The sequence below is a fragment of the Camelus dromedarius genome, chromosome 24 (genome assembly GCF_036321535.1).
Source record: "Camelus dromedarius isolate mCamDro1 chromosome 24, mCamDro1.pat, whole genome shotgun sequence".
Lineage (NCBI taxonomy): Eukaryota > Metazoa > Chordata > Mammalia > Artiodactyla > Camelidae > Camelus > Camelus dromedarius.
The window spans coordinates 21,839,483-21,862,003 of NC_087459.1; the positions used below are offsets into that span (position 1 = coordinate 21,839,483).

At 52.0% G+C, this 22,521-nt stretch overlaps 2 protein-coding genes across 3 annotated transcripts; one reads left to right on the forward strand and one right to left on the reverse strand.

The window, feature by feature from the left end:
* Positions 1-373: 373 nt before the first annotated feature.
* On the reverse strand, positions 374-1,741 carry LOC105089723 (apoptosis-associated speck-like protein containing a CARD). Of its 2 annotated transcripts, XM_010980820.3 has the most exons (3): positions 1,394-1,739; positions 1,093-1,149; positions 374-736 (listed from the first exon to the last, which is right to left on the reverse strand). In XM_010980820.3, the coding sequence occupies exons 1-3, from the start codon at positions 1,665-1,667 to the stop codon at positions 480-482; spliced, it is 588 nt and encodes a 195-aa protein (XP_010979122.1). In that variant the 5' UTR covers positions 1,668-1,739; the 3' UTR covers positions 374-479. The 2 variants fall into 2 exon arrangements, with proteins under 2 accessions (XP_010979122.1, XP_010979123.1); XM_010980821.3 differs by lacking the exon at positions 1,093-1,149 and having other exon boundaries at positions 1,394-1,741.
* A 7,582-nt stretch (positions 1,742-9,323) lies between these two features.
* Positions 9,324-17,293, forward strand: TRIM72 (tripartite motif containing 72). The gene is made up of 7 exons (XM_031432834.2): positions 9,324-9,709; positions 10,151-10,547; positions 13,246-13,341; positions 13,430-13,660; positions 14,160-14,182; positions 14,975-15,093; positions 15,972-17,293. Exons 2-7 carry the CDS (start codon positions 10,158-10,160, stop codon positions 16,547-16,549), a joined length of 1,437 nt encoding a protein of 478 aa, XP_031288694.1. The 5' UTR covers positions 9,324-9,709; positions 10,151-10,157; the 3' UTR covers positions 16,550-17,293.
* The last annotated feature ends 5,228 nt before the right edge of the window (positions 17,294-22,521 follow it).

The window sequence follows — 22,521 nt, forward strand, 5'->3', positions numbered from 1 at the left end:
CCCCTGAAAGTTGCTCTAATTTTACAGTTTTTTTTTCCCCCTTGGAAAATGAAAGAGAAGCAATGTAGCTGAGTCTGTTTCTAAATGCATTTGAGAAATCTGGCCCTCCACAGTCCCAGATCCTTTGTACATATCTCTGTTTTAACCTTTAGACCTTGGCCACAGGGCTAACTGTATTGTCTCAAGGGCAGACCCTTGGGGGTAGCATTTGGAGGAACCATTGTATGGTGACTGGGGCAGGAAGGATGAAGTGTGGAGCCTGCTGCACCAGGAGAACGGGCAGTGAAGTAGAGGGTCACCTGAGCCCTGGTGGCATCTAGATACGTAGCTTAGCTCTGTGTGTGCTTTCAGGCTGGAAGTAGGAAAACACAAGTACGAGCTGGTTTTTCATGTATTGTAGATATAAAAAAAATTAGATTCCAGGTAAGTTGGATGGAACAGTGAAGGGTCATATGTAGGGCTGCTGCTGGGGAAGATGCTCAGCTCCGCTCCAGGTCATCCACCAGGTAGGGCTGGGTTTCCCTTAGGCTCTGAAGGAGTAGATCCTTGCAGGTCGTGTTCCAGGCTGGAGCAAAGCTGAAGAGCTTCCTCATCTTGGTTGGGTTGGTGTGCTCTGCCCGCACTGCCTGGTACTGATCTTCTGTCAGGACCTTCCCATACAGGGAATCCAGCACCCCATCCACGTCTGTGACCCGTGCGATGAGGGCCGCCCGATGCTGGTCCACAAAGTGCGGTGCTGGGGCAGGAGGGAGGAGAGCAGGTGAGCTGGCACCCGGCGTGGGTGCTGGGGCCTATCCCTGTTGAACACTGCTTTCTTCAGAAGTTGCCTTGAATGCACCCCTAAGGGACAGGGCTCAAGGTGGGCATTCCCCAGGGCTCTGGGTATAGTGGGAATTATGTAACTTTGTCTCCCTTTCTCCCAGCCAGGCTCAGCCCCAGGAAGTGTGTGAGTGGGTTGGTGGGAAGGGTTGGCCTAGTGTCATGCTCCCTGGGTGTTCTGGGCCTTGTGACAACAGGTAGACTGCACAGGAGTGCAGTGGGGTGCATCTGGGGAGGTGCCCTGGCAGGTGATCTTGGTTATGAAGGCCTCACCTGGCTTGGCTGCTGCCTGGGGAGGGGCCTTGATCCCAGCTGGCTTTGCTCCGGGGGCTGTAAGAAAATCAAATGATGTCTACAATCTCTGGGGTAAGGGGCCCCTTAGTCCGGAAGCCAAAGTCACTACCAAATGGGGGAAGCCTCCTTTCCCAGCAAGAAGAGCTTGTATTAAGGGGTAGGAGGAACAGGAAGTGAAAGAACCCGAGTGGGTTGGGAGGAGGGTGTAGGCAGGATACTAGAGAAGCCCTGGGGGTCTGGATCTCTGCGGAACGTGGGGGTGGGGGTGGGGCACGCTCACCCTTGCGCATGGTCTCCTGCAGCTGCTCTGCCACCTCCTGCATGCCCATGTCACGGAGCACGAGCGCCGTAAGCTCGGCGCCATATGGCTCCAGATAGTAGCTGACCAGCTTGTCGGTGAGGTCCATGGCATCCATGGGCAGAAGTGTTCCCCGCGGGATGCGCCCATAGCCGTCGCGCAGCGGCACCGAGAGCAGCTTCATCTTGAACTTCTTGAGCTCGTCGGCGGTCAGGCTCTCCAGTGCATCTAGGATGGCATCGCGCGTGCACCCCATGGCTCCAGGATCCCCGCTGGTGCCTCTCACCTCGGGTGTCTGCCGAGCGGGAAGTCTGCTCCAGGGCGGGACCTGAAACTCCCCGCCTTCTCTGAACTCTCAACTTTGTCCCAGCCCATTGCCCTGGGGTGTACCCCGTTCGTTTCCATCCACTCCTGGCCGTCGGGGGGCGCCCAGACCACTTCCTTCAGCGGGTCCGGGAGGTGGGACCCAAGAGACCAGGTGGAAAAGGGCTTGTGGCTGGTGCCTGCCTCTCCAGGCTTGCACTAGTTAGGACAGACTAGGAACCTAATTTATTGGAGCACCAAGGCTTAGAATCTTTGAATTCTAGAACGCTGAAATCTCCATATTTTCCCAAAGCTTAGCATCCTCTCTCACATGTCATAGAATCAGAACCATAGAATCCTAAGAGCCAGAACCATGTAGCTTCCCAAATTTCACATGGGAGAAATAAAGTGTGAAAAAGAGGGTAGAGATTAAGTGTATGTGCTCTCTCTCTGAGCCTGTTTCCTTATCTATAAAATGGGGATAATAACACTTCACTGAGCCACTTAGTAAATATACCAGCATAACATGGGCTACCTGATGGTGCCTGAAACCTTCCTGGGAGAGCCAGGATTTGGTTCCTGAGGAGCTGAAATCCTTGGGAAGTGATGACAAGAAACACTTGCAATGGTTGAGAAAATTGTCTATTGGAGGGAAAGTCATGGGTGGAGAGCTACTCTGGGGCTAGGGGGCTTGGCCCAGAAGAGAATTTGGAAGTTGGCATGGGTTGGCATTGGAAGCCAGACTGTGCCCAGAATCCTTAACTTGCTCTTAACATGGCTCTGAAGGCCCTGCTAGTCTGCCCCTCTGGACCTCACCCAGCCTTGCCTTGCACCACACCCTGCCCCGCCTCCATCTCTGAGTTCAACCACACTGGCCTCTCAGTTCTTCAAACGCTCCAGGCTCCTTTGCTTCTCCAAGCCTTTAAACATGCTGTTCCCTCAGCCTGGAGCTCTTTTTCCTCACTCTTTGCCTGACAAACTCTGGAGGCTTTAGGTCTTAAGTTAAATGCTGCTTCCTCCAGGAGACCAGGTTTAGAATCCCTCCAGTTCAAAACACCTACTTATTTGTAGCTCTCATAGCAATTGTGACTAAATTGTAACTAACTTTGTGTATTTGTTTAGCATTGGTCTTCCCTGACAGTCTGTAAATGTGCGTGTCCAGATCATCGTTATATCTGTGGCATCCGGAAGAGTGCTGGGCCTACAGCAGGTACTCACTAAATCTTCATGGGATCAATAATGGATGAATAGGCCTTGTGGCTCAATGGGGATACCAGGAACTGAAGGTGTGCCTTCTATATAAGGAAGAGGCAGCTTCCAGAAGCGGAAAGACTGGACTGAAGCCATACAGTCTCGACTGAATCCCGAATCTCCTTCCTCGGTGGGTATTGGGAAGCCTTCCTTTTCCCCTCTCAGCTGGGTTGTAACAATCACCTTTCCTTCTAGGGATGTGATCCTGACATTTCGGACATTCATTTCTTCACTGGGCATCCATCCACCACACGATCCCCAGCATCAAGAGAGTGCCCGGGACATAGGAGGTGCTCAGTGAAGAACTGCTAAATGTCGAATGACTGAGGCCATGCTGCCTGTAACATGTTTTCAAGGGCCCTGCTCCCCATCCTTGCGCATTTTGCCCAATCCCGTCTGGGTCGTACTGTGTGTCAACATCCTTGGTCCCACGGCCAGTGTTCCCAGGCACATGGCTGTTTATTGTGCCTCGTCACTGGTCCTCATCCTTTCAGAATCTCCATTGTGTGCACTGTGGCCAGAAGGCTGCATCTTCTTAGCCCACACGTTGATCCTGTCCCTCCCCTGCTCAGAAACCTGTGACCCCTCAGGGCCCACAGAATCAAGTCCAAGTGTCTTGGCTTGGCCTTCAAGGCCCTTGCCAACTTTCTTGGCAGCACCTTCTACCCTGTTGGCCTCTGGACCTCTGCATATGTGGCACCTGCCTCTCTGCTTGGCCCCTTTTCCCTCCTGATCTGCTTGGGGATTTCCTGCCTGTTCTCCAACATGCATCAGGAGTCACATTTTTAAAGAAATAATAAAAATGTGAGCCCCTATTTATACAGGCTGTGATCCTTCACATGCATTTTTTCTAAGCCTTACAACAATCCCTTTGGTTTAGGAAATAGTAGCCCTATTTTACAAGGAACAAGGTTGAGGCTCAGAGAGGTTGAAGGATTTGCCCAAGGTCACAGAGTTGAGGGATCATACAGCTTGTCTGGAGAGCTCCTGAGTCTGTCCTCTGGATACTCTTCGCTGTTGAGATTTCTAGCCTCTCTGCAAAATGAATTATTCCTTGGTCATGTCTGCCGGATGTCCCTATGATGCCACAGTGTTTATCACACCATGAGTGTGTCTCTTCACTCTGCTTTTCCCACCAGACTGAGGACTCCTTGAGGACCCTTTCAGGTCCACAGCACCCACACAGGGCTTGGCACAGATCCAACTTTGAGAAGCCTTTATGGAATAACAAAAGTATCCTAGAATGTAGAATCGTAGAAACCTGCTCCTTTCACATGTGTTAGAATCTTAGAAGCTTTGGGTGTTTGATCCCAATTTAAAAAACAATTGCCTGATTCAACGCCACAATGAGCAGGGATCCCCTTGAGCATATATATGGCCACCATTTGACTGCATCTCTTGAATGCTTGTTCGGATGGGGTGGCCTTGGCCTTGAGTGAAACCAAAGTCACACATTTCCATGGAAACCTTGGGGCTATAGGAAATTGCACTTGGGAGACTGTCTCATGACTCAGAGGAGGAGATGGGCTTCCTGGAGGAGAGGGAGCTGAGTACGTGTGTCATGCTGTGACGCAGTGTCCCTTTCCTTGTTCCTGTGAATCACCACCCAGGACCCTTCCTCTTGGGGGCCCAGCTTTCCCCTGGCATCTGACCCCAGTCACATTCCTGCTCACACATGTTCAGACTGAGACAAGATCCTGGCTGTGATTTTCCATCTGATGTCACTTCAGAGCAAGCACCAGCACTTCAGTGTGATGTCACAGGGAGGGAAGGGACAAGGAGCTGACAGTGCAGGCGCGTCCTCTCATAGAAGTGGAAGCCTCAGTCCTGCAGAGGTTTCGGGCCAGAAGTCAGTGAGGACAAGTGACATATTTTTGGCAGGTGGATGTGCTCCAAGAGCACACTGGAGCCTCTGAACTCAGAAGGGAACAACGTTTTTGAAGAATCTATTTTATTTTAAAAAGATGCCCAATCTCATGGAAGTGCCATGGGAGGCTAATAAGAGTAACCACAGTTTCCAGCTTTCGAATGTACTAGATTCCAGGCACTATGCTAAACACTCAACGTGCACAGTCTCATTTAATTCTGCCAACAGCCCTGTGGGGTATGTGTGTTATTTCACCTTACAGAGGAGAAAACTGTAGTTTTCAGAAATTACTCTGGAAGCCTGCACTAGCAGTAAATGAGGAAATTCAGACTGAAGCATCTGACTCTGGGTCCCAAATTCCAACCTACGTCCTAGAAATCCCACTCTCTGTCTTCAAGAATGGACAAATGGCTTGGAGAGATAATGTATACGGAAATGTGTGCCTCCTCCAGGCTGTCTGCACACACCCTTAGGAGGGCAGATGTTGCAATAATAGCAACAATAGTATTAACTTCCTCCTCTTTGCAGAATGCTCTAGAATTCACAATTTAGAAGATTGTGGAATAGTGGGGAGAGCAGGAGATGAGGGGTATCAGACCCACTCAGATTCTAATCCCAGACCCTCTACCTCTTAGCTTGTGACTTGGGGAGGTCACAGCCCTTCTCTGGGGACTGCATCCTGTGTCAATAATGCACTCACATCACCAGCCACAGGGAATTGGTGCCCTGAGAAGGGCAGCAACTTGTCCAGTGTACCCCAGGGAGGTAAGCTCAGAGCCAGCTCATTCCTGGAGACCGCAGTGCAGCTTCACCCCTGGAGAAGAGGGGAATAAGAGCCTTGGGCAACTCTCCGGGAAGCCATGGTAATCCCTTCTACTTTGACCCTCTTTTCTGGGGGTAGTACTCAGAGTTCTGAGCTTTGATCCCTGGCAGGAAAGAACTTCCAAGTCTCACCTCAGGCCCACCTTTGGTCCCTGGACTAGACCAGAGTGGTTGGTGGTAAGATGCTTCCTGGTTGTGATCTACCACTGTCCACCCTCCCCAAAATAACTCTGCTGGAGACAGATTGCACTTCCCAGGGCCAGAAGGACCATAGACTGCCAGGACTTTGGGCAAGTCACTTAATCTCTTTGTGCCTCATGGCTTCCTGATAAGATAGGAACAATGATGGGGGTTATTAAGAGGTTCTGAGGTTATAAATGGATTAAGAATTATGAAGTGCTTGAAACAGACCTGGCAGCATCTAGCAGGTGCTTTTGTTATTGTTAAAGTTTCTTAGCCTCAGTTTCCCAGTCTGTGAAATGGGGATGATGTTATTGAATTTACAGGGCTGTAGGGAAGATTCATTGGAACAATTGGTAGTAGTAATATCACTATCAACATTTATTGAACATTTTCTACGAGTCTGGCATTGTGCTAAAAGCTTTATAGGGATTAACTTATTGAATCTTCATAACAATCCAATAATCTCGAGAATAATCCTGACATGATCCCCACTTTACAGATGAGAAAATCAGGTTAAGTGAATTGCCCAAGGTCACACAGCGAGGAAAGAGCAGAGGCAAGATTTGAACCTAGTGGTGGCAGTCACCACTTCCAAAGCCCTTGGGTGCCAGCACACTGTCCCTGGTGTTGATTTAGTATATTATCTAGTTTCATCCTCATAACAGCCCTACAGGGATGGCATCATTATGCCTACCTATCCTTATATTGTAGCTGAAGATGCTGAAGCCCAGAAAAGCAAGTGGTCTTCCTGGGGGCACCAGTAGGAGCTTGTGGCACCAGCATTCAGGACCTGCCTCTGCAGTGGCCCTGACTGGGGGGTTTCTGGCTTCTATTTGCATTTACCCTGTAGGAGGAGTTCTCACCTCCCACGCACTTATCACCCCAGCTGTTAGGAAGCTCTCCTTAGGAGAAGCTGAAATCTGCTCCCTCTGAGCTCCAGGCCTGAGGGACCTCACAGAGCTCTGTCTTAGGGTCAGCAACACTAGTCCTCACCCCTTCTCCCCTGGGCATGGTTTCAGGCCCCTTCTCGTCCTCCAACCTGCTGTAGATGATCAGTGTCCCTTCTTGGGTCGGAGGTCAGACCTGGCTCATCTACAGTAAGGGACTGAGTTGACTGTCACCTCCCTGTACTGGGCACCCACTCCTAGTGACCAAAACCTTCAGCCCTAGCCTGGCAGAGGTGGAAACTTCAGGTGAGATCTACTTTCGGATGCTGACTTTTTGAGCTGAAGTGAAGTGGCTTGTGGTTTCAGAGACCAAATCCAGATGTGCTCTCATCCCCAACCCTCTCCTGTTTGGGGCAATCGACCTCTGGATTTCTCAGGGTTCCGATAAAAAGCACTACCTTCCTGAGACTCTTCACATAGCCAGGATAGTTAATTGCTCTGATCCCAAAGAATAATAAAGCTTCTCTTATCTCTTCCTGAGAGGCCCAAGTGATTACAGCCTGAACAAAGTTTCTAGGTTAAGCCCCCAAGGTGCCAGGAAGCATGGAACAGCTTCCTAGGAGAATCAGCATGCAGTATGGAAAACTTTAAGCATTTAAGAAGGAATGAGCCCCAGAGCTTGGAAACAAGTTGTAGAAGTAAAGACTTGCTAGGAGCTACCTGGCTGGCTCTTGGGGAGAGTCATTTACCAAAAAGTTGGAGTAAGGAGACCTTTGTGGGGTAGGGTGCGGATCCTACAGGATGTTGGGTGGGGCCAGGTCTTGGTGCCAATGACCCAAGCAAGATGTTAGCCTCCAGGAAGGAGGGTTCACACAGATGAATACTTCCTGATGCCACTGCGTGTATGTCCCTAGGGTGAGCCATGGCCACCCACTACCTCCCCAGGAGATCCTCCCAGACCAGCAGGTGATAAATTGCAATTTATATTCACTAATATTGAGCGTAAGCATCCTGAGAGCCCATTTACGTTTTCCCTGTGCCTAAATGCAGCCAGGGACCGTGAAGTGTGAGACAGTGCTCCTCATCTTTAATGCCCAGCAGAATTTCAAGAAAATGTTAGGAAGACCAACAATTTTTTGCCTTTTCTTGCCAATGTTCAGAAAGCTTTTGCTGCTATGGTTTTTAATTAATGTGTAAATAATATATAAAAACCATTATACCCTATCGTGTATCTCTTAAAAAAAGATCTCATTATTCATTGTTTGTCTATAATCTGTATTTTTGTAACATTTTGTGTGCTGTATTTCTTTAAATTATTTTAATTAAAATTTTAGGAAAGAAAAAAAAATGAGGGGAGGGGGACAGCTGCCTCCTTCTCTTTTATAAGCAGGGAAAATAACTTTTCCTCATTTCTCACCTGTGGGATTCAGGCTACTCTTATAGGACAATTGACCCGGCTCTCTTGGAATCATCCTAGTATACGGGGAGGGGGGCAAAATATTTACTATTTACTGTGAGGTATTTAATAAGAATCCTGTCTCTGATCCAGAACACCTCGTGTGCACATTTGGAATAAAATTAATAAAAATGATCATAAGAAACCCAAGAGAGAGGCAAAGAGAGGGTCCAAAGGGCAATTTAAGAGACTGAAACAGAAACAAAAACTCAAACTAAGAGAGGCAGAGAATGGTGGAGGGAGAAATGAACAAATCCAGGAAAAGGCTGAGGGATTGTGACTGAGAGGCAGAAGAGAAGCACCGAGTGAGTTTGTGTGTTTACTCATTCATCGAGCATTTATTGAGCACCTGCTGTGTGCCACACACTTTATTTGAAGTTGGAGACAGTGAACAAGATTTATGTTCCGGTAGGAGGAGACAGACAAGAAACCAACAAGTGAAATATCTCATGTGTCAGATAGTGATAAATGTTATGAAAAAAAATAAAGCAGGGCAGGGAGATGTGAGATTTAAAATCAGGGAGTTAGGAAAAGCCTCAGTGAGAAAGTGACACAGGGTAGAAAGATCTGAGGGAGGTGAGGGAGGGAGGCATGCAATACTGGGTCTGAGAGAGTGTTCCAGGCAGAGGGAGTGGGAGTGCAAAGGCCGAGGTTGGAGTGAGCAGGGGGAGGGGTGAGTGATGATGGCCTGTGAGGACTTTGGTTTTTATGCTGAATGAGATTTAAATTGAGATTTAAGGGATAAGCATGCAGGAAGGCTTGAGGCTTCCAGGGCAATACTGGACTGCAGGCTTTGGATTCAGTTCATTTATTTGTTCAACTTTCCCTCTGTCATTCATTTTCCAAGGACTTAGGGAGGCCCACTTTGTCCCAGGGCTTATGCTGAGCACCCGATAGACTAACAGGGAAAAGACTCTCCCCTCAACCCTGCAGGAAGAAAAGCTTTCAGGGTTGGGGAAGTCCTGTCCTCTTGCAGATGGAGATAATACTGCCAGCGTGAACTTGGAGAGCCTTAAGCTTGGGGAAAAAGTGGGTGACAAGCTAGGGAGGGGGCCATGGGCAGGGAAGGAGGGGCTGGAGAATGCGGAAGTGGGGGACAAAGGGAAACCCCCTCCAATCATGTTTCTGTCTTTTCCATGGTATGAGAGGCCCTGTCTCTCTGCTGGCTCTGAGCTCTGGCTCCAGGCTGGGCAGGGGAGATGACAGTGGGATGGGCCAGGACAGGTGGCCTTGACATGTGATGCTTCTCCGCTGACCACTCAGTCCTCACTTTTAGAACGGTTTCCAGAAATGATGGGAGGGGATGGGCAGGGCAGCTAAATATAGTGCTGAGGCTAGGGCTCAGTCTGGGAGGGTCTGTCTGCTATTCACTGGGCACCCATCACCCGTGGTGTCCCCTGTCCTTGCTCTGAGCTTGCTGTTTGCCTCTTGCCTGTCTTCAGGCACAGCTCTGATCCCTCTTCGGTTAAGCCTGACCTTGACTGGGCCTCTTGGGAGTCTCTTTTTGCTTAAGATCTCCAATCAGACCTGTAAGTCCTGTGGGTCCTGTGGGCCTGGGGGTATGGGGGAGGGGAGGTCTGTGGGTACTGGAGAGGTGAGAGGAAGGTAGGGGGCAGGTGTTCTGGTGAATTTGGGGTTAGGGCTGAGGCCCGGGGCAAAGTCACGAGAAGGACAGTGGGTAAGACCTGTTTGCAACTCAGCCTTGTGCTTAGGAACCGGAATTGAGACCAGGCCCCTGACAGGGGCTATTTTGGGGGCTGGGGCTGAAAACTGCAGTTAAGGCTCCTTTGGGACTGAGAGGGAGTCTGCTCTTCCTCCTTGGCCAGAACCAGAGCCCTTTTCTGTATGAGATGAGAGGCCTTTATAGGAAGGGGCAACTCCCTTCGGGACTGCAGACCCGGCCTGGGGCTGAGGCTGGGCCCGGATTGTGGCCCCGCTAAGGTTCTCCGACTGACCCCTCCTCCCTCCAGGCCTGCCATGTCGGCTGCGCCCGGCCTCCTGCACCAGGAGCTGTCCTGTCCGCTGTGCCTGCAGCTGTTCGACGCGCCTGTGACGGCTGAGTGCGGCCACAGCTTCTGTCGCGCCTGCCTGAACCGCGTGGCAGGGGAGCCCGCGGCGGACGGCACGGTGCTCTGCCCGAGCTGTCAGGCACCCACGCGGCCGCAGGCGCTCAGCACCAACCAGCAGCTGGCGCGTCTGGTGGAGGGGCTGGCGCAGGTGCCGCAGGGCCACTGCGAGGAGCACCTAGACCCGCTCAGCATCTACTGCGAGCAGGACCGCGCGCTCGTGTGCGGCGTGTGCGCGTCGCTCGGTTCTCACCGCGGCCACCGCCTGCTGCCCGCCGCCGAAGCCCATGCACGCCTCAAGGTGCGGGCCCTGGGGTGCCTCCTGCGGGGGCGGGGTTGGATGGGATTTTTGGACCGGTCGCGGCCGGCCCCATCCGGGGCCTGGCCAATCCGGAGGTCGCTGCCTTGACTTTGCATCTGAGCTTCAGGGACCAGGATGCCTGGAGTTGCAGGGGACGAGGGTGGGGCCCGGCGGCTAGGGAATTGGGGACTGATGAGCTGAAGACAGAGTCTGGTGGAGACCCGAGACTTGAAGTCATGTGCGCGGGGACTGGCCCTGGAGGGATGGGCGCAGCCGCTGGAGTGTGCCTGGAGATGCGGAGGGCGCAGATACAGAGCTGAGTCTGCGGATCTGGGGGCCGAGCCGAGGACTGAGTCGGTGCCCGCGGCCCAGGGGCTCAGGCTCCGCTGCTGGGCGTAGGTCGGGGTAAGAGGGGCTGGGCTGGCCGAGGCCGCTCAGCTGCTGGGCGGTAGCCCTCGCGCCCCTGGAGCCACGGAGCTTTGTGTGCGCGTGATGTTACCATATGGGGCCTAACCCGGGAGGCCAGGGCACGCACCTCTGTGCGCAGTCCCAGGTTGGCACCAAGACCCAAGTCCAGGCTGTTTTTCTAGTTGGAGCCGGAAGTTCCGAACACTTCCGGTGCCCGCACACACCTGTGCGTGCCCCGAGGTTTGCGATCCCCATGGGTGCCCACCAGACACCCAGACACTGGCAAATGGAGACGCAGGTACCCAGGCTCGGCCTTGTCACATGTGTGACAAATCACACGCATGTAGCTACGGGAGGGTATGTGTCTACACAGGCCCAAGGAGATCTGTCATGAAGCATTTATAGGAAGAGTAAACGACAGGTGCTGGGGCGGGAGGAGGAGGGGTCTGGAGGCAGGGAGCAGTTCTCAGTACCCGCGGTGGAGAAGCTGCCACCATCTTCTCGTGATTGCTGCTGTGCTTCAGGAGTGGGGATGGGGCAGGGAGGGGACTTCTGTGAGTTACCTTTGCCCACAAACTGCATTGCACTGCACTTCTCATTGGCCCCCTGATTCTTGTCCTTAGGCTGGCATTTGAGGCCCTCAGACTCCTCCCAGGGGCCCAGCCTCATGGTCCCTCTGACTCCAGCCTTGCCAGTCCAGCCGGGTGCTGGCTGGTGGTCTCCTAGCCCAGCGCAGGCACCTCCTCCTCCCAGGAGCCCTCCCTGCCCAGGCTCACCTCTGCTGATAACCCCAGAACTCCCAACCTTGTCCATTTTTTATCTGCTAAGAGACAACAGAGTCCGTGAAATGGGATGGGGCACCAAGTGGCCCAGGAGCCTTGAGGGGGCAGGTGGGTGGGATAGTCTGTCAGGGTCTGCATCAGCCCAGCCCTAAGCCTCAGGAAAGGGCTAGCTGGAGGTCTGAAGCGGGGATCTCTGAAAGGAGACTAAAGGAGGAGGGGGCAGGAAAGCTGGGGCAGGACTGGATGCCAAGGTCCTTGGTGAGGAAGAAGGGCTGGCTCCAGAGATGTTGTGCCAAGACTTGAGTGGTTGAATGGGATCTGCTAGCACACAGGGCTCGCAGCCCCCTGAAGCCATGCTGCCTCCTCCTGTGTGCCTGTGTCATTAGCAAGACTGCCGTGAGCTCAGTACCCGCACCGTAGTCCTCGCATCCCACCCCTGCCTGCCCTCCACGGGATGTTCCAAAAGCCTTTGCCTAGCCACAAACTTTTTGAGCTCATCTGTGGTCTTGAGGTTCTCCCAGGCCTCCAGGATGGTGTCGTGCTTGGTCCCCATGGCTCAGCCCTGTCACCCATGAACCTCCGATGGCTGAGAGCCACCAGGCCCACCCTGTCCTGCAGCAGATGGGGCTGTCACCCTGGAGGATGTCTCCTTTGGGGAGGAGACTGACCTGGCTTCTGGCCATGAAAGCCCTTCATCCAATTCTGTGGCTCCCACGGAGGCAGGTGAAGGGACTCATCAGCAAACAGCGCTTAGAGGGTCTTCTAGTTTCACTAAGTGGGAGCGGGGAGGGGGCAGCCAATTTGTCAGAACCACAGGTGATGTGGAGATGACTGTTCCCATCTTGCAGAAGAGGAAACTGAGGTTGGAAGCCATGGAGGCAGGGCCGTGCACCTCCCAGCAGAGTGACTTTAGCTGGAGGTATTCGGAACTCCCCTTTTGGGAGTCAAACTGACAGACCTAGGGTAGGAGCTGGCCCAGATATGTTTGGTTTGTCCACGCAGAAGATATTTTTATTAGATTGCCTACCCCCAGAGACTACCGGTGTGCAGGGAACATTTTGCTAAGGGTCTGCTTTTAGGTATAGGGTGAAACCCAGGAATAAGGGGAGGCTGCATTTTTTCTTTACACATCCTATGCTAACCCCAGAAGCCTACTGTGTGCCAAGCCCTTACCCCTATGGTGGAGGGGACCAGGCTGCATTTGTGTTTGTCATCTTCACAAAGACCTGTTCTGGAGGGCTGCTTGCTGAACGGATGGAATCAGGGAAGGCAAAGCGAGGGAGGACTTACCTACTTAGACAATGGGAGATGAGGCATTCGAGCCATCAGGATCAGTACTGACAAGGGCTTCTGACCAGTGAGTGTATCTGGGGAGTGGTAGGATGCCAGCCTGGCTGGAAGAGGAGCAGGCATGGAGGCTGAGCCCGAGGGAGCAGGTTAATGTGGGAGGTATGGGTTAAGGTGGGGGAGGTGGTAGCAACGTCACTTCTTTATGTCTTGCCCCCCAGACACAGCTCCCACAGCAGAAGCTGCAGCTGCAGGAGGCATGCATGAGAAAGGAGAAGAGTGTGGCCGTGCTGGAGCATCAGCTGGCAGAGGTGGAGGTGAGGGGCTTAGCATGGAAAAGCCTGGGAACTGGGAGTCCAGGCTGGGGGTCCCCAGCCAAATGCTTTTGCCTATGTGCCCCCACAGGAGACAGTACGTCAGTTCCGGGGGGCAGTGGGGGAGCAGCTGGGCAAGATGCGGTTGTTCCTGGCTGCACTGGAGGGCTCCTTGGACCGCGAAGCAGAGCGTGTGCGGGGTGAGGCAGGGGTCGCCTTGCGCCGGGAGCTGGGGGGCCTGAACTCTTACCTGGAGCAGCTGCGGCAGATGGAGAAGGTGCTGGAGGAGGTGGCAGACAAGCCACAGACTGAGTTCCTCATGGTGAGCAATGGACAGCTTCCCTTTCTGCCCCTCAGCCAGGGTTCAGGCTTCAGAGACCTCATTCCATTGTCAGACAAGGACCTGAGGTCTGGAGAGGGGCAGGGGTGAGCCAGGATCACACCCGGAGGAGGGGTGTGCCCCAAGATGGCCATTAATGGTTCTTTAGGTTGGGCACTGCACAAAGACACTGTAAGTGAGCACCATTCATACCACAGATGTTGTAGGTTTGCCTATTTCTTAGGACAATTTTTACCAGATTGAATTAGTTTCTTGAGGAAGAGGGTACCTTTTTTTTTTTTTTTTTTCCTCTTCTAATTCACACAGAGGTAAAGGTAGAAGGTAGCTTTGAATTCTGGGTTTCTTTTGTCTTTTCTGATTTTTCCTGACCCTATCCTCAGCCTTTCTGGTGGTCTGCCCCATCCTCAGAAGTCCCTAGTATCCCACCTCCTCCACCTTGCCCCACCTATATCATCTCCATTCTCTTTTTTTGTCTTTCCAGAAATACTGCCTGGTGACCAGCAGGTGAGATCAACCTGGCCCTGCCCCCTTTCCCACCTTGCCCTTGTCTTCCCGGGACACTGGCTGGCTCACCCTCTACTCCCATTCAGTCCACTGTGATTCCCCTGCATTTCATGTGCAACATAGAAACCTGATTTGTCCTTCTCCTCAGGGACCTCCCAGACTGGTGCTGGAGACAGACGTGGGTAGGGACACAGGCATCACTGTGGGCTCAGTACTGCCATGGGGGAAAGAGGGTGGCCGGGGCAGGCTTCCCAGAGGTGTACACCTTAGAGTTGGATGATGAAGAAATGAATGGGAGTTAGCTAGGTAAATAGCTGGTGGAAGAGCATTGCAGGCAGAGGGAATAGCAAGTGCAAAGACTGATAAGAGTGAAGGAAGATGAAGCTGTGGCAGGAGGGGCCAGACTGTGAAAGGTTGGAGGAGCTGGACCTTAACCCAACAGATTTTTTTTTAAAAATGTGATAAAATATACATAACATAAAATTGACCATCTTAGTTACTTTATAGTAACTAAATGTACTTTTTAGTACATTTTAAGTTCAGCAGCACTAAGTACATTCACGTTGTTGTGCAACCATCACCACCATCCATCTCCACAACTTTTTCATCTTTCCAAACTGAAACACCAACAGAAGAGTTTTAAGCCAGGATGTGATGTGGAGGAGATTCTGGAACTCCACCCCAGCCCCGTCCCCCTCTCTTCTGGGGACTGCCTCTTGCCCTGGCCCCACTGGTGCCTCCTCCTCCAGGAAGTCCCTTTGCAGACATCTCCCCCTACCTCCTCACCTCCAGGCTGCAGAAGATCCTGGCAGAGTCACCACCCCCTGCCCGTTTGGACATCCAGCTGCCTGTCATCTCAGATGACTTCAAATTCCAGGTGTGGAGGAAGATGTTCCGAGCTCTGATGCCAGGTATGGGGAGGGGCTCACCTGGGGGTTTTGTGTTTGTAACTGTATGGTTGATGGGATGCCCCAGCTACATACAGAGAGGTCTCCCAATCCTAACTTTCCCCTGGGGTTTCCCTGCATCCTTGTAACTTGTGCTTGGAGAAGGGCCTTGGAGGGCATGGGGTCTCCAGGTGGGTGACCGACGTGGAGAGGACACTGCTTACTGAAAGAGTGCTGCTGCTGACGGCAGCAGGGGAAGCTGGGACCTGGGTTGGAGCCCTGCATGAGCCGTGGCCAGTCCCTGCTCCTGCTGGACAGTGGAGATGATAATCTCTGCTAATGGGGGGCTGAGGACCTGCAGAGCTGGAACCCTGGTGTCAGGGACTGACTTGTGGCTGTGGCTGTGGAGGCCCAAGGGTTCAGCCTCCTTTCCCCAAGAGCTAGAGCACACTGGGGCGCTACAGGTCACAGAGCACCGGGACATGCACACATGACTGGTGCAGCCCTCACTGGTGGGAATGGAGGGATCTCTGTTTTATCCAAAAGAAGACTAAGGCCCAGAGACTGGATCAAGACTGATGGAGGTCACACAGCGGAGTGAGGTAGGGACTGACCTAGGACAGGTTTCTTGCTTGTCTCTTGCTCTGGGGCTTTAGATGGTGAATTACACGCCTTGTATCAACTTAATCCTTTCTCCCCACAACACTGGAAGGAGGCAGTTATGGCCTGGTTTTACAGCTAAATACACTGAAGCCCAGGGAGGTGTGATCTTGGGCCCAAGCCAGTAAGCAGAGAGGGGTTCACTTCCCAGGGGTGCTGGGAGGATTGGAGGAGAACAGGTGGGTTGGGAGCAGGCTTGGGGGAGCCAAAGACGCAGTGGCTTGACCCTTCTCCCTCGGCAGCGCTGCAGGAGCTGACCTTCGACCCGAGCACGGCCCACCCGAGCCTGGTGCTGTCCGCCTCCGGCCGCCGCGTGGAGTGCTCGGAGCAGAAGCCGCCGCCGGCTGGAGACGACCCGTGCCAGTTCGACAAGGCGGTGGCGGTGGTGACGCACCAGCTGCTCTCCGAGGGAGAGCACTACTGGGAGGTGGAGGTGGGCGACAAGCCGCGCTGGGCCCTGGGCGTGATCTCGGCGCAGGCCGGTCGCCGCGGCCGGCTGCACGCCGTGCCTTCGCAGGGCTTCTGGCTGCTCGGGTTGCGCGACGCCAAGATCCTGGAGGCTCACGTGGAAGCCAAGGAGCCGCGCGCGCTGCGCACCCCGGAGAGGCGGCCGACGCGCATCGGGATCTACCTAAGCTTCGGCGACGGCGTCCTCTCCTTCTACGACGCCAGCGACGCCGACGCGCTCGAGCTGCTCTTTGCCTTCCACGAGCGCCTGCCCGGGCCCGTGTACCCCTTCTTTGACGTGTGCTGGCACGACAAGGGCAAGAACGCTCAGCCGCTGCTGCTCGTGGGGCCTGACAGCGGCGGGGAGGCCTGAGCTTCCTGTCGGGTTGGGGAGGGGTGCGGGGTCCTGCCCGCCTGGCAGGAGATGGGGTCAGGGGGGCCAGGGTTGAAGGCAGGGCCAAGGGGGTTGGGGACGGGGGACTCCAAGCGTTCTGAGAAGTTGGGGGTTGGCATGAACAGGGACTGCCAGCAAGGGGTTGGGGTGGTGGCAGGGAAAGGGGGATCTGATGTCAGGTCAGTGGGGGACTCGGGTTTGGGAACCAGGGGACCAGGGGTTCCAGGAAGAAGGAGGTGGGGTTGGGGAAGGGAAAGAGTACTGAGGGGAGGAGCAGGAGAACTCAGTACAGTAAGGAGACCCTGCAGCCTCCCACTCCCCTCTGCCGTGGGGGCCACTGGTGGGGTCCAGACTCACCATACAGAAAGGCCTTCCACTGGGTGATGATCCTCCAGCTTGATCGTGCATCAGAATTGCCTCTTCAAAGCACCTAGCAGTGACCTGTTAAAGCACGGATTGCTGAGTTCCTGATTCCGTAGGTCAGGTGCAGGCCCCAAATTTGCCAACAAGTTCCCGAGTGCTGCTGATGTTGTAGGTCACAAGCAGGCTCCCACCTGAGGAACTGCTGACCTAGCCATCATCTGTTCAGTCAGATCTCGGTGGTACAGAGTCAGTTATCACAGAGCCACCAGGCACAGAAAACCCAAAATATAGTCCTTCATTCAACAGCCATCTAAAAACTGCCAGAGCCTGTGCTGGGTGAATAAACTGACCCCCAACTGATTGCCCTTGGCCTCTGGAATATGTTCACTGAGTGTCTCGGACTTGGAGGAAATCCCTCTAGTTCCCAACCAAGAGAAAGACCCTGATGCCAGCCCCACCCTGGGCCGGCTGCTTGTGGAGGATGGAGGGCTCCCTGCCTCATTGCCATGCTCCTCCCTCAGTTGGCTCATGGCGGCTTACTTGCTGGTTTTAGCTCAATGGCCCATTTCTTGGGCTCTTGAGTAACCATTGAGGCCAGGAGCAAGAGTCCCTCTTCCCTGGAGGGAGAGGCTTTTGGGGATTCAGGCTGGTGGGATGGAGGTTGCTGCCCCTCCCATCCTAAGGGAGGGTGAAGGCCTGGGGCCATTTGCCATCACCAGCGGGGATGCTGATGTGTGAAAAGGTCTGGTGCCAACGTGGGAATTTTCCTGTGGGGGGTGGGGTGGAGAGAAAGGATTATGGTCAGGGTAGAAAGACCTCAAGGTCTGGCTGGGGGTGCACTCCTGGCTGTGTCTCCCAGGGGAGGTCCTGTGGAACCCTGGGTATTCTGAGACACAGAAGAGAGGTTTAATTTGAGAAGCTCTTTCATGCTAGGAAATAAAACCGTAAAGGAAAAGGATTATTTGGTTGTAAAATCCAGCAGCATTAATAAAAGCGATTATATTCTGACCCCTTCCTCATTAAATCTGTGTGAGGAGACAAAGGACCTGTTGCTAAGCAGTGACCTCTCATTGTCTGCCCAGCCTTTGGTCTTGACCTATCAAACCTTTCTGAAATCCCAAGTGTGGTCGTGGGATTCAGTTGCTCAGAACTTTTCAACAATTCCTGGCTGCTGGCAGGAGGAAGCCCGAGCCTTCGGGAACCCTGCTACCCTCCGGCCTCATCTGTGCCTTATGCACACATACGTCTACACTCTGGCCCTACGGAACTCTTGGGGCCCTTGCACCCCCCCATCACACAACTCTCTGCTAGGAATGCGTTTTCCCTCCCACTTATCCTACAAGATCCTCCTGAAACCTCACACTTCTTATCCTCTTTGGAGCCCAGCACCTCCTTCCAACCACTGCACTGAATCCTCATCATGGGTGTCTGGGGGAGGGGTGGTGGTGCCCAAAGGCCCCCGGCCCCTTTTTGAGGAAATGGTACTCTGGAAAGCAGATGCCAAGACAGGATTAAATGTGCAAGGATTTTTTTGAGGGGTAGACACACCTGTGTGAGAAAATGGGGCTGTCAGATTGTGAGGTCCATTCGATCCCGAGTGAAGGCGAGAGGGAGGGAAGGTTGGGTGGATGTGTCCTCGACTGTTGTGGGCACTCCTTCAGAGAGCTGCCCTCTGTGAGGAGCCCTGCGTGTCCCTGGACTGGGCCTGCCTTTGGGTCTTTGCCAGGCTCGGTCATTGGCCAGGAGCAGCCTGCCAGAACTGGGCTCAGCACAGATACAGGGACGGGTTTCACATCTCTTCAGCTGCTGCTTCATGTGTTGGAGTTATATTGGGAAACTTTCTTTTATTGGAGTTACAGCAGGAAATTTCCTTTTCATAGCCTCCACAGATTCTTTCTGCGTGGCTTGAGCTTTGTGCATTGAGGGGAATGACACGGTGACCTTGCCCCTGGCTGACTGAGTGAGAGACAGCATCCCTGAGCCAAAGGCAGTCATGTGGCAAGTTTATGGAACCTCTGCCTGATCAGGATGTTCCTTGCTGGATGCGGGCCGCCTGGTCCAGCCATAACTTTCCTGGCGGTGTAGGAAGGTGAGATGGGAACAGAGATGTGGATCCCTCCAGCAAAGAATCAAAATCTCCTCCTTTAGTACTTGCCCCTCATGGAGACTCTGGGAACCCAGCGCAACTGGCTGCAGAGAGGTTTCCTGTGCTTCCTGACTTCCCCATGTGCACGAAAAACTGACACCTGCCAGGGCCAGGGTGAACCACAAGCAAAACCACTTACTGAGAGCTTGTTATATGTTAGTGACTTTATATTCCATATCTCATTTCTCTCTCTTATCCTCACAACCCTTGGCCTGATGCTAGGCTCGCTTGCTGTAAAGGACGGACCATGGGTGCACAGTGCATCCTGGAGCAGCATCTTTAGACCAAGATTCTTCTTGATAATGAAGGCAGTGGTGGGAAAGTTGTATAAGTCAACCAATAAGTTGATTAAAAATATCATGTTCATATCAAAAGAAACATATTATGGGGTCCAGAATTTACATGAATCTTTGGGATTAAACAGATGTCCAGAAAGTTTTGCACTGACGATGGCTGTTTGGAATCTAGACTTTCAGATCCTTAGGGATGTGAGTTCTTAAAATTATTTTAAAAATTTGAAAAATAGTGCATGAATATACTTAATATTTTACAAGGGGCAAGTTCTCTGACCAGGCTCCCAAATCCTAATTTCTTCTCTTCTTCTCTCATCAGAAATAATCCCTGTTGTCTGTATGGGGGGTAGTTTTCCAGTACTTTCTGTACAGATATGTGTCCCACAGAAAATATATTATACTGTTTTTCTTTCTGTATAAATGATGCCACACTCTGTATGAATATGACATTATTCTACATATTCTGCAACATGCTTTTTTCATTCAGTCATACAGTCAGGAGATCTGTCCATGTTACTGTACAGAGTGTACCTTCTTTTTAACTAAGATATTTCTAACTGGAGTTTGAACCTTGGACCCTAGCTTGTTTAGAACCTCCTGGGTTCAATGAAAGCACGCCTTACACAGGTCGTGCTTCAGGACGGTACAGAGTGCTTTCAAATCTGTGCTGATCCTCCTGGAGGACTGCGGGGAAACTGAACTTTTGTCTCCATCTTACTAGAGAAAACTGATAGATGGTGCCAGGTTTGGAGCCCAAGTCTGTTTCTCTCCAAATCCTGGCCTTTCTTCATCTGGTCCCCCACACAGTCATTATTTAACCCTCATCTTAAAAGAAATCTGAAGAAGTTTTGGAAGGAGGGATGTGACAGGGACTTTGAAGTCCTTAGAAAGAATACTGTGCTTGTGAAATTGAAGGTAATCATAGCCAACCTAAGCTGTTGCTACTGGTTTAGGGGCTTTTTCCTGAGAACAGAGTCTGAGCAGAGAATGTAAGAAGGCTGGGGGGAGCCGGCAGTTTCAGGAAAGGACTCAAGAGCCAGGAAATACCCCTTGTTCAGTTGCCCAAGGCCTGGATGAATGTATAGAAACAATTTCCTCTGTGTAGATGTGTTTTCTTTACCTTCAAACCATCATGAAACTTTGTGAACCAAATAGTATGAGATATAATGTCAAAGAGTTTTTAGTGAAATGGGACATACTCATGATATAAGTGAGAGATAACAAAAAAAAGTGTTATCTCAAATTATGTATCCACCATGGTTACAGTTGTGAGAAAAAATTTCTCTGGAAAAAAAAAAAGACAAAGAAATGGCAAAACATGTCGCCAATGGAATTCCTGGTGATTTAACTTTTTTTCTTTCTATTTATTTATTTAAAATTTTTCTTCTGTATCTGCTGTCTCCCCATTTTTGGTGGTGAGCAGGTGCCACCTGGATGTCCACAAAGTGGAGGAAGGAGGGCTTAGAGAGAGATATCCCATGGGACCACACTCAAGCGTGCTTTTGGGCGGGGACCATCAAAGCTTGTTTTTCTCCCAGACCAGTGAGGTTACGGACACTCAGAGATGGTAACACAAGCAGGAAGTGGTAAAGCTGATTCTCTCTAACTCAGAGCTGGTTTACAGCTCAAGGCCATGAAGTAAATTCTGTTTCTGGAAGGGATGTTCTCCAACGATAACTTGATGGTTTTCCTGGGACAGCCTTGGCATTCATCAGTGACTCACCCATGAAAACGTTATTCTCTTTTTGGTACGCCCACAATCCTGCTGACTCAGTCCAGGAGAAGGGCTTTAGGTCCTGCTCTTGGAGACCTGAGGGACTCGTAGGTCCTTAGCATCTCTTGGACGCTTACTCATTTTCATAATGGAGAATGAGTTCATCTCAGGCTCAAGAAGAGTCTTTCAGGAATTTAATTTTATTTTGTCTTCATTATATTTATTTTTACCATGACCTTCTATTCAAAACCAAATGACACTGGTTTTTATTTATGGTTTTGATGTAATATTAACTTTAAAAATACACTGTTTTCGGGAGAAAGCACTCGCCTCCTCCCCCCTGAGGGTGAAGGATGTGGGCACTGGACACTGAATCTTGTCAGCCACTGGTGGAGGGTGGCTCCACGGGGTTTCATCCCCCTGAGCTTCTAATCTGCTTTCATAAGGGCAAGGTCACCTTCTGAGGCTTCACAGAAAGCCCTCAGGCAGAGAGAAGCAGTGATAGTGTTGGGAAGTCCCCAAGCACACTGAGGTGTGAGGCCCAAGGGACCAGTGGATGTCAGTCACACCCTCCAACTCCAACTGGCTTAGAGCCTCTGAGCCTCACAGGGCTTCCTGAAGTTAAAGTGGCTGCTAGGGGAGGTCTTCTAGAGGATTCTCAGTTCTTGGATGTGGGCAAGAGAGAAGCGGAGAGGCAAGGGGACATGTTGGACTTACGTGGGAGGGACATAGCAGCAAAGCAGGCTCCCTGGGCGTTCCCTGTGGCTGAGCCACCCCTGCTGTGAGGACCGAGTTACCTCTCTGGCCCTGCTTGCACCTATGTCCTGGAGTGACACTGCGGGCCTGGAGAAGGGAGTGTGTAGGTGGCTTCATGCACCACTAGGCCTTTCCCTGGATCACAGGTCCTGAAGGCAAAATGGATTTCCCAAGAATGATTAGGGGCTAGGCCAGGACGTCTGGGTTTCTGGGAGGGGAAGGGAGACTGAAGGGCAGACGTTGAGTCTGGGGACCTGGCAGATGGGCTCAGCACTGCTTATACAGGAGTGAGGAAGCAGGTCGATGTTCTGGCTTTACATTATGATGACTATTATAAATGCTGTTCATGGCTGAGCTATGTAATGTATTTTGATTTTGTTTTCTTTCTTGCGTAACGTTAAAAAAATATATATATAGGTACGGGGGATTGAACCCAGGACCTTGTGCATGCTAAGCATGTGCTCTACCACTGAACTATTTCCCTCTCCGTCGTTTGTCTTTTTCAATGGATAACTTTCTGTTTTCTCTCTGGTGAGTGATTGTCTTTTTTTCTTCTCCTTAGTTCTCTCAGTGGCTTTCACTAATTCAGTCACCAGTTGTCTGAATCTCCTCGAGGTACATCCAGACACATCGGGGGTTCCAGCCAGTGTGGTATCTGTCGAGCTCATCTTCTATCTCC